This window comes from Tinamus guttatus, unplaced genomic scaffold, assembly GCF_059628265.1.
Source record: "Tinamus guttatus ecotype Peru unplaced genomic scaffold, ASM5962826v1 Tinamus_guttatus_pri_ptg000004l, whole genome shotgun sequence".
NCBI lineage: Eukaryota > Metazoa > Chordata > Aves > Tinamiformes > Tinamidae > Tinamus > Tinamus guttatus.
In genome coordinates this window covers 1,867,321-1,880,503 of record NW_028288538.1, presented here as the reverse complement: position 1 = coordinate 1,880,503, position 13,183 = coordinate 1,867,321, and the positions used below count along the sequence as shown (strand labels likewise).

Below are 13,183 nucleotides of genomic sequence, written 5' to 3'. Positions count from 1 at the left end.
GACTGAGTGAGAGGTGATAGGACTGATGCCTGTAAATGAATGAAGGGACCTGAACATCATAGAATGTGAAGAATTGTTTGAGCAAAGGCAATGGTGACATAAAATGCAAGGGCCACCAGTAGTTTCATGTTTGAAACTTTCTAACCATCAGAATTGGAAGGTTTTTGAAGGGATTTTTGGGGAGCGAGTGCTATTGCTGGTTTTAAAATAACAAAGCTTGATCCTTTTATGAAGGGGGACATAGGATGCGTTGCCTGTAGCTTCCAGGCAAAGAGGAGGGGGAAAGGAAGGAAATAAAGGAAGGGATCAGATGATCCAGGATGTCCAGCTTTCCATTCCTGTCTTGTCCTCTGTCTTCCACCTTATTTGATGTTGGTACACACTGACTACAGTAAGAAAAAAAACGTATTGTGTGCGGTGTACAGCTTGAAAAAGTATGTCTTGAGGTCTGCTCCTCACTCGCATTATTCTTTTCCCATGCTGGATAGGGTAGAATATAGGTGAATTAAGTAATTTGCAATTTAAATATGCATCTAGTGAGTATTTTGATTTAAAAACTCTTTTTTTTTCTCTTATAGCAATGTTTGTAATTTGTAACTTGCCGTTTGTAGTGATTATTTTAATCACCCATGAAGGATGTTTTGGGTCTCTTTGGGGCCTTCTAAATCCCTTGCTACCAATTTGGACACTAGAGGCAATTCAATACAAGATCACTCTGTGCTGTATAACTTCACTTCTGTTTTGGACATTTCCTCCAGAGAGGCAGCTGAATTGGTGGAGGCAGAGTTGAATTAATCATGAAAATATCCATGAAAATATATAGCTGTTTGTCAGCTGCATGTTGCTTTAGTTCAGCAGGATTGAACAAGATGATACTAGCCAGATGCAGGTTTAATTTTTTTCTGATACTGTTGGAACTGCATAGGTATATCTATACAACAATTCTGCCAGGAAAGCACAGAGAAAACAGCTGAAATGAAAGAAAATTAATTTGAGTGAAAGCAGTAGTTCTCTTCTGGTTGGATGTATCAGATGGTTCATTGTCTTGCCAGACAAAAGAAACAAGAACAGATTCTGAACTTTCTCTTCCCCTCAAACTTCTGTGTCTGTTATCTGTAGTATCAATTTTATGCAAGTTGTTACCTAACTTCTCATTTTTTTTCTAAGTCCAAACTAGACTCAACTGGCATCCGAAGAAACTTGAATTTGGGAAATTATGCAGAAGTGTTTTGAAATTTTATTTGCTAAAGAAATAGTTGCTTACTTGTAATGCTGGAAAAAAAGGAAAATTGAGAGATGCATCTTCTGCAAGCAGACTTCACTTTAGGCTTTGTAGGAGCACAAAGGCAGATTCGCCCATCACCTGTTTTTCAGTTGCCTTTAGGTTTAAGCAGCAGAACCAGGGGGATGTTTCCTGGCAGACCTTGTTCCAAGAGGAACTGTCCTATAGAGAGTGATTTTTTTTTTTTTCTCTTGGTTGGTCTCATTGGATGTCAGTTGAGACAAAGCAGCAGGGAGGCTTTCTCCAAGCTGTTATCCTTGATGCTTGTTGGGTTGCTTCTCTTGTTTTGGTATTTTTTTGTTTTATTTGGCAAAAATCTCTGATTAGAGGCAGCTCCTATATGGAGCTCCTCTGACTTCAAAGTGTGTCTGGTGTTCTGGAGGCTGCAATTTTATGACAGGGCTGTCCGTAGAGCAGTTAGTCGCAGTACTTCCATGTACACACTCAATGCAAATTTGTCACACTTCTCTTCTGAAGGAAAAAAAAAAATCAGACCTTTATTTTGTTTTTCCCGTCCCCCCCAATTCCCTGTTAATGAAGGATTAACCAGCCTTAAAGATGTATGGTACAAGGGAAGATGTTTTAGGCTGGGCATCATAAATGCCAGGTAATTCCAAGAAAACGGTGAGCTTTTTGTTACTTGCTGAATCTTCCAGCTTTAGTTAAAAGATTTGTAGTTCATAGTGTTCTTCCAAAATCTGCACAGGTTTGTCATTATCTTTTATTGATCTATCACAAATGACCTGTTTAATAAAATAATGGAATGTGAGAGCCTGAGTAACCTTAACTTTCTATTGTGTCTGGATGCATGTGCTAAAAAATGTACAACTAAGTAAGCATACATAGCTGACATAGGTCAACTTGCTACTTGTGTTAGTTTCTATGTTGGTTGTTCTTAATTGTAAACTGAAAGCTGTCTACCCAGTATGGATGTTAGACTTTAAGAAACTTAATAGTGAAGTACTAGTAAATACCATGTCTCATTATGCAGTCAAATATAAACATAATAAGAGTAATGGAGAGTATATTTTAATTTTTATGCTACTGACCTTGTTTGAAAATCAAATTAGTTTAGCAAAGTTAAGCAGGAGTCTTGCTGCATTACAATAAGATAAAAGGTAAGCAGAGTGAAGGCTGTTAATATGAATCCAGCTGTCTCTAATTTTCTATGCTTTACAACCCTGATTCTGCAGATAAAATTCTGAAGATGTGATTGCACAATGAAACACATGCAAGATCCTGCTCCTCGTGAAGAAGTCCTGGCCTCTCCTTGTGTTGGCCACATGCTCCTGTGCTTCCCTGTTGTTGTCCCCCCCTCTTGCAGTGAGTCATGTCATTGTGTGCCACAGCTGCAAACTGACCACCAAAGAAGCCCAGTTTAGTTCTTAGAGGGGCTCTGCAGTGTCTGCTCTTGTGCTTACACCAACATTCCTGCGCATGGTAAACTTAATTGGGAATCCAGTACAGCCAAAATCTTGTGTTTTTTTTTCTTTTTCTTTTTCTTTTTCATTTTTTAATAGGTTTTAAATGTATCCATCTCTGAATGAGGCTACTCACAAAGGAATGACTGGGAGCAGGATGTGGCAGACCCATCTCTTGGCAACAGCCTTTTTTTTTTTTTTTTTTTTAAACAACATTAAAGTGACTGTGCCCAGAGCCTGAGAGATACAGTAGAGAGATGGTGAAATTTAGTAATTACAATGATTTTGGAATAGCACATCTTTTAATTAAGTAATTTCAGATCCCTACCTCAAGAAGAGTAAATTGACTGCCAGGTGACACTGAGGAGTCTGAGCTAAAGCTTGTTGCTTTTGGATTTTTCTCCTTTTTATTTATTTTTTTTTTTACAAGAGATTAAAATTGAAAGGGACTAGGCAAACCCACAATGTATGCCAGTTATTTGATCATCATAATAGCAATACTCTAACTGATAGGCCATGTTAGGCCTTGGAATAAGCTGGGCAGAGGGTCGCTGCTTGAGCACATTTTTGGCAATGAAACGAAGGGCTTTTTTTATAGCACACGAGACAGGAAATACATCAGACAACTCTCTGAGAGCATATTGACTAAATATGTCAGTGTACACAAGATAAATGTTCTGAAATGATACTGGGGAGGGAATTTTGTCCTCATATATGGTAAACCTAGATATTCCCTTGAAAATACTATTTTTTTTTTTCAGTAAAAGCCCTCCTTCCTACTGTACTCCACTTTACTTTTTTTTACATCTCTTGAAGATATATTCGCTCTCCCATTACTGCCCTGGGACTTGCTGCATTTTGTAACATTTACAGATTATACTGTAAACTTAAAACAGGTTGGCAATAATGGTTTCTAGCTAGCAGAGTTTGAGGGGAGGGCTTAATTTTTGCAAAGGTTTTTATTTGAAAGAAAGCGGTGGGAGACTCTTGACTGATATGTCTCTAGAAATTAGCAGTCCAACGGCTTCTGATTTGTTACATGTTCAGTCGTGCAACTCGGACAGAACTTGCTTGTATTTTGGAACATGTGTTCAAGCCTTTCTGCCAGCTACTGCCCACAGGAGCTGAACAGCTGTTTTGAAGGAAGGACTAATTCATTGCCTGGTATCTCTTTGCAAGCATCTGTTAAAATGAGAAGCGATTGTTAGTTCCAGGCATGTCTAAACAAGAGGAGCAAATTCCAGCCCAGCTTCATCTCCTGGTGGCCGGGGACGTGGGCTTTGGCCTGGATTCCTCTGACTCACAGACACCGTGGTGGGAGGAGGCGTTCGGCTGTGTCTGTGACTGGGCAACATGTGTCAAACAACTGGGAATGAAAGCAGGTTATTTCAGTTTGCAGTTGGCCAGCTAGAAGCAGGAATGTTACAGCGGTACCAACTTCCTTTTTTAATATATAAATAAGTGGCATTTTTAAATCTGCTTAAAGATTTGTACAGCAAACTATTGCAGCTTCCTTGTAACTTTTTTAAAAGAATTTAACATTATTTTGTAGTTTTTTTTTTAGGACTTTTTTAAAATCTCATGTTTTTTGATTTAAAAAGATTTAATGCAACAAATCTAGCAATCACCAATTGCATTTACTATTTATAGAAGTATTCTATCTAATTGGGTAATATGTGTATATATAAATATTCCTGTGATTATAGTAATTTTCTGCATCTTTTTTACATATATACATATGCACACACATATATAAATGAGCCATAACTTCCTTTACTAAGTGGCTGTATTAGCAGTTATTCTGTGTTTCGCATTCCCTGTAGCTGCAGTACAGGCAAATATCTTCCATCCATTTTACTCTGAATCCCAGCTATAGCTTTTTTTTTTTTTTTTTTTTTCTTTCCCTGGCAATTGCCTTTCCTGATCCCTGTTGTGTTGTTTACAACTTTTGGCAATTTGTGCTTTTGTCTATCTTGCTTAGCTCTGTTGCATAGAAGTTTTCTGAATTCTCATCTTGGCATTGTCACAGGTCTTGTAAACTGTTGCAACCTTAAAGATGCTACAAAAAAAAACCCAGAACAAACAAACAAAAACCCAGTATCGACCTCATAGGGGAATTGTGATGATATTATTACCCTTGCTGTTGTGTTTTTTTTTTTTTTTCCATCTTGTTTTTTATTAGATTTTAATTGAGCTCAGACCAAGCAGTGGGAAAATGGGATGTTTCTAAGCACATCTAGCGAGGTGGTTGATCAGAACTCTTTAAGCTCTATTTATCTTTTGTTAAGCCTGAAATACCTGATAAATAAGTGGGTTGGTTGGTTGGTTGTTTGTTTCTGTTTGTAAGACAGCATTAACTGTTCGTTTGGTTGATTATGCAGAGGTATAATGATTGGGAGAGAAATCAGTGAGAAGTGTGTGCATTTGTGAAAAGGAAGTTCGGTACTTGGATTTCCAGCGTATGATCTTGGTTTTTATCGTAAGGTTGATAAGCCTGTTTGTAGCAAATAAGAATTCCACATTACAGCGAGTCCTGCAGAGGCATTCTAGTTGAGCAAAACAGTTGTATAGCTTGGCCACAGCACTAAAGAGCTATAAAGCACACATTTTATTAGCAAAAAATTAGAAAGCTTGAAGTGTTTTGTCAAAGATTGGTTAGGCTAAAGCAGAAGACAAACTGATCTATTAAATTAAGAAACCTTGTTTTAAGCTTTTCCTATGCGGAGTTTTTGGAGTCAAGTTGCGCCAGTGGTTGGGGATTCAAACAGTGAAAACACCAGTCGACTTACAGCAGATACCACAGAGCTTTATGGTTCCTTTCTTGTTAAAAATATGTCTTTTGGCTTTGGAAAAAAATGAGAGCTTTTTTAAACAGTACTGATTTAGTGAAGCAGGACGCTTTTCAGGCAGAACGATGCTTTTCTATTGCATTCTTTTTACAGACCCTCTTTTATTAAGGAAAAGATTTTAGTTGAAATTGTCTGCATCTTGTGCTGAGAGTTCTCCTCTGATGGTATTAAAATATGTCCAACAAGTCTGTTGCATCCTCAAAGTGTAGTGATGTGACCATGTGTCAAAGCTCATGCTAGAAATGAGCAGGCACGTGGGCCTTGTAGCTCTAAGAGTGATTATATAGAAGACTTACAGCCTGTTGCTAGAACAGAAAATAAGTGTGAATCTTTTTTTTTTTTTTTTTTTTTTTTCTTTTTCCAAATAGGAATTCTTTGCACCTAGAGTGAGTTTTGATTTCTTTATATTATTTTAACCGCAGGTTTCAGTAGGCTCTGCTGGAGATAGCCCAGAGTTACCTGTGCTGTAAGCTAGGAGACTACTGTAATTACATTGTCTTCCCTGTTATTCTGTGAACTGTTCTCTGTAACGGAGAAGCTAAATTAAACAAAAGCTGTCTTACTGCCCAGTTTTAGCACAGTCATGTAAAATAGTAGTCTGCCTTTCAAAACTGCAAAATAGGCTTGATGTTCTTAATACTTCATGTTAGCTCCCTGACTGTGGCTGTTCGTGGAAATGGAGCAGGGAACTGCCTACTTTCGTCTCCAAGCTGACAGCTGTGTAGGCTTGGGGAAAGCATCACTGTCACTGTTCCAGAAAACAGCCCCCAAGCCTATATCCTCATAGCAGCGGATCTGAAACGGAGTGTGCTTCTCAGTGCTTTCACTGGTCCTAATGGTTCAGTTTGCAAAGATGGTATTAATAACTTTGAACAGCTCTGATGAATTGCTGCCAAAGACTTCATTAGATCTTTTATTTCCTCCAGCAGAAAAGTCTTTTTTTTTTTTTTTTTTTCCTTCCTGGGGTAGTGACTCTGGGGTTGAATATAGCTTGAATGTGAACTTGGTGGTTCTATGCAATTACCCTGTCGCTGAAGTAAATTTAAAGTCTTATACTTAAAAGAATTTGGAGCGTTATTACTAGTATGAATAAAGAGTGATGGCTTCTATTCTGTTTTGTTTTGTTGGTTAGTTTTTCTTCCCTTCCCACTAACAACTTCTGAGGAATGTTGTGATAGGCTTAAAGTGATTTGGTAACAAAATTTGTAGCCTAGTAACAGCTAGAGGGATTTACTGTAGCTTTAGCTCCCCCCAGGATTTTTTTAGGCATCCATTCTTGGCCATTGTTGAGATGGAGATGAAGGGTCAGAGCAGGGAAGGGCAGTGCCCTGTCTGCCTGCTTGAGCACCAAAACAGAGAGGTAACGTTGCACTTGTAAGAGGCAGCCTGCTTGGTCAGGAGCAGGCAGAGCTAAATCCTATTCCAGAACACCTCATCTTGGTGATGAGCTTGGAGAGGAGGAAGAAAAAAAAACTTCTGGGTACCTCTATTCTTACATGGAATGGTGTTCTTTTCCTTTCCGTGTTGGTCCAGAAGAGATTTTGCAGTCATATCCTGACTCCAGTAGTTAGTGCTTTTTACATGGGTTTACCCGTGTTATCTATGCAGCATATTTATTCATTTCTTCTAGCTGATTAAGAATATATTTATTGAGTGTGTTCTGTGAAATTACACTGTGTCTTCAACAAATGAAGAAAAAAGTCCTGACCTCCCTGCTGCTTCCTTGAGATGATCACATTGCAAAAGCTGGATTCTTTCCCTAGTGCAGTATGTTTAGCTTGGCCTGTTGTTAGTTGGCTTGAAAATTGATAGCAGTACATTAAGTGATAACCTGTTGCTTCAAAGGGATGCTTGGGAGAGCGAAGCTCTGAGCTGGTTTGATTTCCTGCTTTGATGGAACTCTGGCAAAGCCTTTGCTTTTTGACAGAGAAAAAACAGCTCCAAGACTGCAGAAGGCAATGGTGATGAATTTTAATAGGGATCTTTGTCTTTTATTCAAAATTTTACATAAGATTAAGTAACTACTAATGCTGCTTTTGCAGGCACACATCAGTATGCTATCTCTTAGCTAAAAAAAGCTTCCTTGCCATTTTTCATGGTGTCCTGGTGTTAGAATTGACTTAAATATTCTCTTTTATGTATTTGTTGTTTATTTGTACTTTTTTTGTGCAATGATTTATTGAATATTTACCTATTTTCTGTGCTTTCTTTGCAGCTTGGTTGCAGTGCTTTTATGTAGTGAGGTCCAGGTAACTGTCTAGTTGTCTGTCAGGGGGGACCATATTCTTATAGCAGTTTATTTTCAAAACTGAAGGCCTGCTGCCTTGAAATACTGATTACCACAAAATCTTGTCATGACACAAATTCCCTAATTTATTTAAACTTGAAACTGATCATATTTAATGCTTCAAGTAACAGACTGTAATGGGAAGAAAGCCTAATTCTGTCCTCCTATTTGTCATTCAAATGTCATGAAAAACTGGAGATGTTGCTTTATTGTATGGTTATATTCTGAATAGTGATTCTGCCGTTGCTGAGTTAGTGTCTCAAAATCTTCAGGTTCATTTGCTTTACAATTACTGAAAAAAGAAAGTCCTGAAAAAAAATCAAGCAGAACCTGAAAACTTGCTTGGTTTTCAGGTGTGCTCATTTTGCAGAGAAGCAAGTGTGACCTTAGGGGAAAAGATACTTGATCATAATTTTTGTTACTGTGACCCTTCTAGGTAAATGGAGAAACTTGTGCTGAGTTTCGGGCCAATCCCTTACCATCTCTGAGAGCCTTTGGGCTCCTGATCTCTGAACAAGGAACCCCAGCAGTGATTGTGCTTCAGGCAAGCAAATGTCTGTATCTAGGAAGTGCTGTGCTTACTAAAATTGAAAAAAAATGTGCAAAAGTCTAATACAGACCTGCGCCAGGCTGTCACAGATGGGGTAGATGCGATATAAGCAAGATGGTTTTTGTGTTACTCAAACATCTGTGTGACAGTCCCTGTTTCATCACACTGGCGTATTTGTCTGCTGTGGGCCATGTGCTCGAGCATCTCCGTGTCATGTGTGCATAACCAGAAAGCTGCTTCTGCCTCAGAGGAAAACCGAATCATTGTTTGCTTCAAAACAGCAAGAAAAATTATTCTGCATCCTTTTTCTGTGTCTGTAATTCCTTTTATTTTTCTAAATGACCAGCCATCTCCTCTTCAGTAATTCTTAAAATGACAGGTTGTATCTACCTTCTTCAAACTTGTAAATGAAGATAAGGGTTTTTTCCCCCCATCATTTGTTGCTGTAGTTTGTAGGAGCAGATTAAAAACAAACAAAACCCTATAATTCTCTGCTAAGGTCACAGGATTTCTTGTTTTTGTTGTTAATTAGCGCATGATTCCGTTTTTAGGTCAAGTCTGTATGTAGAACTTGTGGCTGTGTTGCCTGTTAAAGTCCTCTGAAAATCTGATCACTTCTATCGGAAGAAAAGCAATTCAGTGCTGAAAATATTGCATTATTTTGTTTTCAGAGTTGTTTTTTTTAAGAGTTTTTTTTTAATTGCCCTGCACTCCAGGTGGTATTGACTGCTCTTGAAAGAAAGATCCAAGGAGAAGATGCTGAGCTCTTGTAAACTTGGTCCTGACCATTTTAAAAACTGATACAGAATAGTACGTGCCTCTGCAAAAGTCACATCCAGTAAAACTGCTTTATTAATGTAGTACAAGTTCTAGTCTTATTTTCTGGCGTAGCATGAAGTCGATATAAGAACAGTTGAAAAAGCTATTAAAAGAGCTATGAAAAAGTTTGGTTTTAGTGAATGAGGATGAATGATGAAGTTGTTCTGCTTTTAATCTAAAGAAATATTTGAAAGGACAGTCTTGTGAAGTAGCTCAAACCAGGGATCCATGCTGTTCTACAGATAGGTTTTATAGATTTTAGATAAATATATAACACTTCCAAAAGACATCAATGTTTAATGTACACAAATTGGTGTTTCTTACTGAACACCATCTATCAAGGGTTTGCATGGAAAACCTGCTGTGGCCCCAGCCTGATGAGCAGCAAGGCTGAGTGTGCCCGCACTCGCTTGGGAAGTGCCCGAGTACCATGATGATGATGGGTAATAAGGGGTGCTTAATATCACTGCAGTTTTTATCTTGCAGTCATAATGGTAAGAAGGGCTAGTTTAGCTCTATTCCACAGAAGACACATGTTGCTTTGATGTTAGACTGGGTTTTGTCTTTTACTTGTTTGGGAGTTTGGACTCGTTTGAAAAGCTTCCTGTGGTTAATTTGTTTTCTATTTTAGGTTTCAGAAATAAATTTTTAAAACTATCCCTTTCTTAATAGTTCATCTTTACAATGGAGCCTGTAGGAACTTGGCTGGACTTCTAGGCTGTACTTATCTGCACAGCAAAATTTTTCATTGCAGATCCTCTAGAATAATTGTTTCAGTATCATCATGCTGGAATAAGTTGCTGCAGGAGGGCAGAAATAAGAGCATGTTTCCTTGTAGCATAAAAAAGCTTGAAAACTGAGCATGAGTACTGAGTACCTGCACCAGACTGAAATTTGTTCTATTCTAGGACAGAGGGATTTGAGTTGGTATAACTAAAATAGGATAAGTGTGTAGAAATTTGCCAAGTTTGGAGCAGTGTTGCCAAATTACCTGGGGCAAACAGTTTGTGGAACTTGCTCTGTTTCCCTGGCTTCCCTCCCTCTTTATTTTTGTTTGCGAATAAACCTTGTTTTCTCATCATTGCCTGAGTAATCAAATGCATGGACTCTAAAACTTCAAAAGAATCATCTGGGAACAAAATTTGCCATTCTGTCAGAGTTCCTGCTCGATTTCCCTTCCCACGGAAGTGATGATGCTTAAGAGAGCTAAGTTAGTGGCAACTGCATCCTGTGCAACCCTGTCAAGCTGAAGGATGCAGCACTGCTTAAACTTTCAGAGTCATCAGGTAGTAGGGAAGAGCTGTGAACACTTGCATTCTCTTTATTTACTTTGCTTACACCTTCAGCACATTTAAACTAAGATTATCATCTTGCCTGAAAGTGCAGGCTCTCTAATTAATGAGTTTGATGATTGCATTTTGTAATTCCATCTTCCTACTGAGATCAGGGGTTATTTGTCAGTGCTGCTGTGAGAATCAACCTCATATCTTCTCAAGAGGCCAGTGCCTTACCAGGCGTTCAGAAAGCATCTTCCTGTTCAGCATCTTTGAAAGTGGGCCTTTAGGAAGCGCTGGGTAGAAGTAGTGTTCTTGATTATTAGTGAATTTCAATAAGATTTTGATGGGAAATGGTAAAATATATTCTGTTTCTGAAGGTTATCATCTTTGTGCCATTTTTCTCTGGAAAATATAAATTTGGATAAGCCATACAGGTATTTGTTGTTAAATATTTGTTCCTGCAGCATTGCAGTTGGAAGCAGGAAATTTTCAGGGAGTTTTTATTAGAAGGTCCTATTTATTGGGAAGCAATATTTGCATGGAATCTGAAATTAATTTATTAAAAAAGAACCTTCATAGGAGACAGAACTTCTGTACTCCCAAATTTAATTTCTGTTTGCAATCCTATATTACTGCTTAAATTAAAGAAAAAGTAAAGCTAGAATCTCTGGGCATGTCCCCTCCCCGCCCCCCCAGTTAAAAAAAAAAAAAAAAAAAAAACTTTCCAGTGCTTAAACAGAAGAGAAATTGCCATGTTTGGCTGTGTATGATAAATTTTTGTTGATATCTGAGAAACTTCAAACTGGATTGTCAGTTATAAAATCATGTGAAAAAACAGTGAATAAATCCTTTAAGCAACTCTGCAGGAAATTGCTGCAAATTCCTTGAAAAAGTGACTCTAAATATAGTTGAGTTATGTGCGGATTCAAAGGACTTCTATCCATAAATGCTAAGTCATTAAACTCACTTCTGTTGATATTAAATGTGCATGAGTTTGGACAGAGCCCCAAAGATGGGGACACCATTTCCTGTTTGCATTTATGTAATTGTTTTTCTGTAATAAAATGCTATTTATGTAAATAGGATTCTATAATGTGCAGTCATTGCCTTGAGATGCACAAGCCTGATCCTTCTGGGTAATCATATAGATGCAAAAATGCTTAGTGTTGAACCCTTGACCTCTGAGGTATATTGCTCTTCATCTTGCAACACTGTGAGCAAGCTCAACCTGCTTAACAATTGAGCCTCTGGTTCTCACCTTATGCAGGACAAATTTGGAAGCACTCCAGAAGAAGTTGGAAGAACTTGAGTTGGACGAACAGCAACGAAAGCGCCTTGAAGCTTTCCTGACCCAGAAACAAAAAGTTGGCGAGCTGAAGGATGATGACTTTGAGAAGATCAGTGAGCTGGGAGCAGGAAATGGTGGTGTGGTCTTCAAAGTGTCTCACAAACCTTCTGGTCTCATAATGGCAAGAAAGGTGCGTGCCTCAAAAACAAGAACTTAGACTTTTTTTGTTGTTTCTTAAGAAGGTTTTCTCTTAAATATAATGACTATTTCTATGAATAAGTGAGGTTAACAAAAAAGAATGCTTAATACCAACTTTCAGGGAAGTTATTCCTTTAAGATCTCTCTTCACAGCTGCAGACCAGAAAAGGCCCTGTGTAGATGATAGAAAAAATTGAAATCTCCTCAAACTGTGAATGAGGTAGTACAGTCATCTGTGGAGCTCCATGAAGTGCAGTGCAGCTTATCTTTTGCACAAATTCGTTGTGGTGTGGACATTACTCCTATATGAAAATGTTTTATTTAATTAATTTTGCTTTTATTCCTTACAACCCATGGCACTTGTGACCTACTCCCTAAAATACATCAAAATATTTAAAATATGTAATTTAACTGTTTCTGAGGAACTTTTGCTTCTTTTTCACAAAAGAAAAAAAATCCCTGGGAACTAAAATAATATGGTTGCACAAATGTATGTATGAGACTGCATGAATGTTTTTATTAGGCTATTTTATGCTCCTCTCTCCCCGGAGCAGAGTTCCTTGTGCAGGTGACATTTCTTACAAGGCAGTGTGACAAGATACACCTCAGTGACCCCAAGGGAGCAGAAACCTGACTGGTCATTGAGAGGAATGAAACAAGTGGCATGTTCATATTGCAATCCCATTATTACAGCGTACTGAAAATTCACCATTTTCATTTCTTTATTGAGAAGATTTTTTAAAAAAAAAAATCATTGGCAGTCTTTCAAGAAAAGTATGCTGTGTCATCTTCAGCAAAATTAAAGGACAGTGTGCACACTGACTTTAATATACTCGCACTCAGTACACTGCTGGCAATTTGGAGAGAGACAAAGAAAAATGCTCTCTTTCAAGGGACCAGAATTATGAAATATACAGCCTGGCAAGGTTTGCTTGAACTAAATCAATTTACTTGTTTTTTCACCTACTGTGAGTTTAACAGGAAATTTTGTCCCAGTTTGTTGATATTTGATGCAGCTGAGATGCTTGCTGAAGTGCTATTTTTTTCTTCTATATAGTGAGTAAAATTTGATTTCCGTAATGTCTCAATCTTCTGTTTCGCCAAATAAATTGACTTCTTGTTTTGTATGAAGAAACTGTATAGTGAAACAATGTATTTCATGTAATCTCCCACTCCAGATTTAGAGTCAGTCTGGTGATGTTTTATCTAATT

At 37.9% G+C, this 13,183-nt stretch overlaps 1 protein-coding gene across 1 annotated transcript in view; it reads left to right on the top strand.

Moving 5' to 3' along the window:
* MAP2K1 (mitogen-activated protein kinase kinase 1) overlaps positions 1 to 13,183 on the top strand; it is a 35,359-nt gene that overhangs the window by 2,347 nt on the left and 19,829 nt on the right. Inside the window, exon 2 of the mRNA XM_088534488.1 lies at positions 11,753 to 11,963. Within this exon, the coding sequence (XP_088390614.1) occupies positions 11,753 to 11,963 (211 nt within the window). The remainder of the gene's footprint in view (positions 1 to 11,752; positions 11,964 to 13,183) is intronic.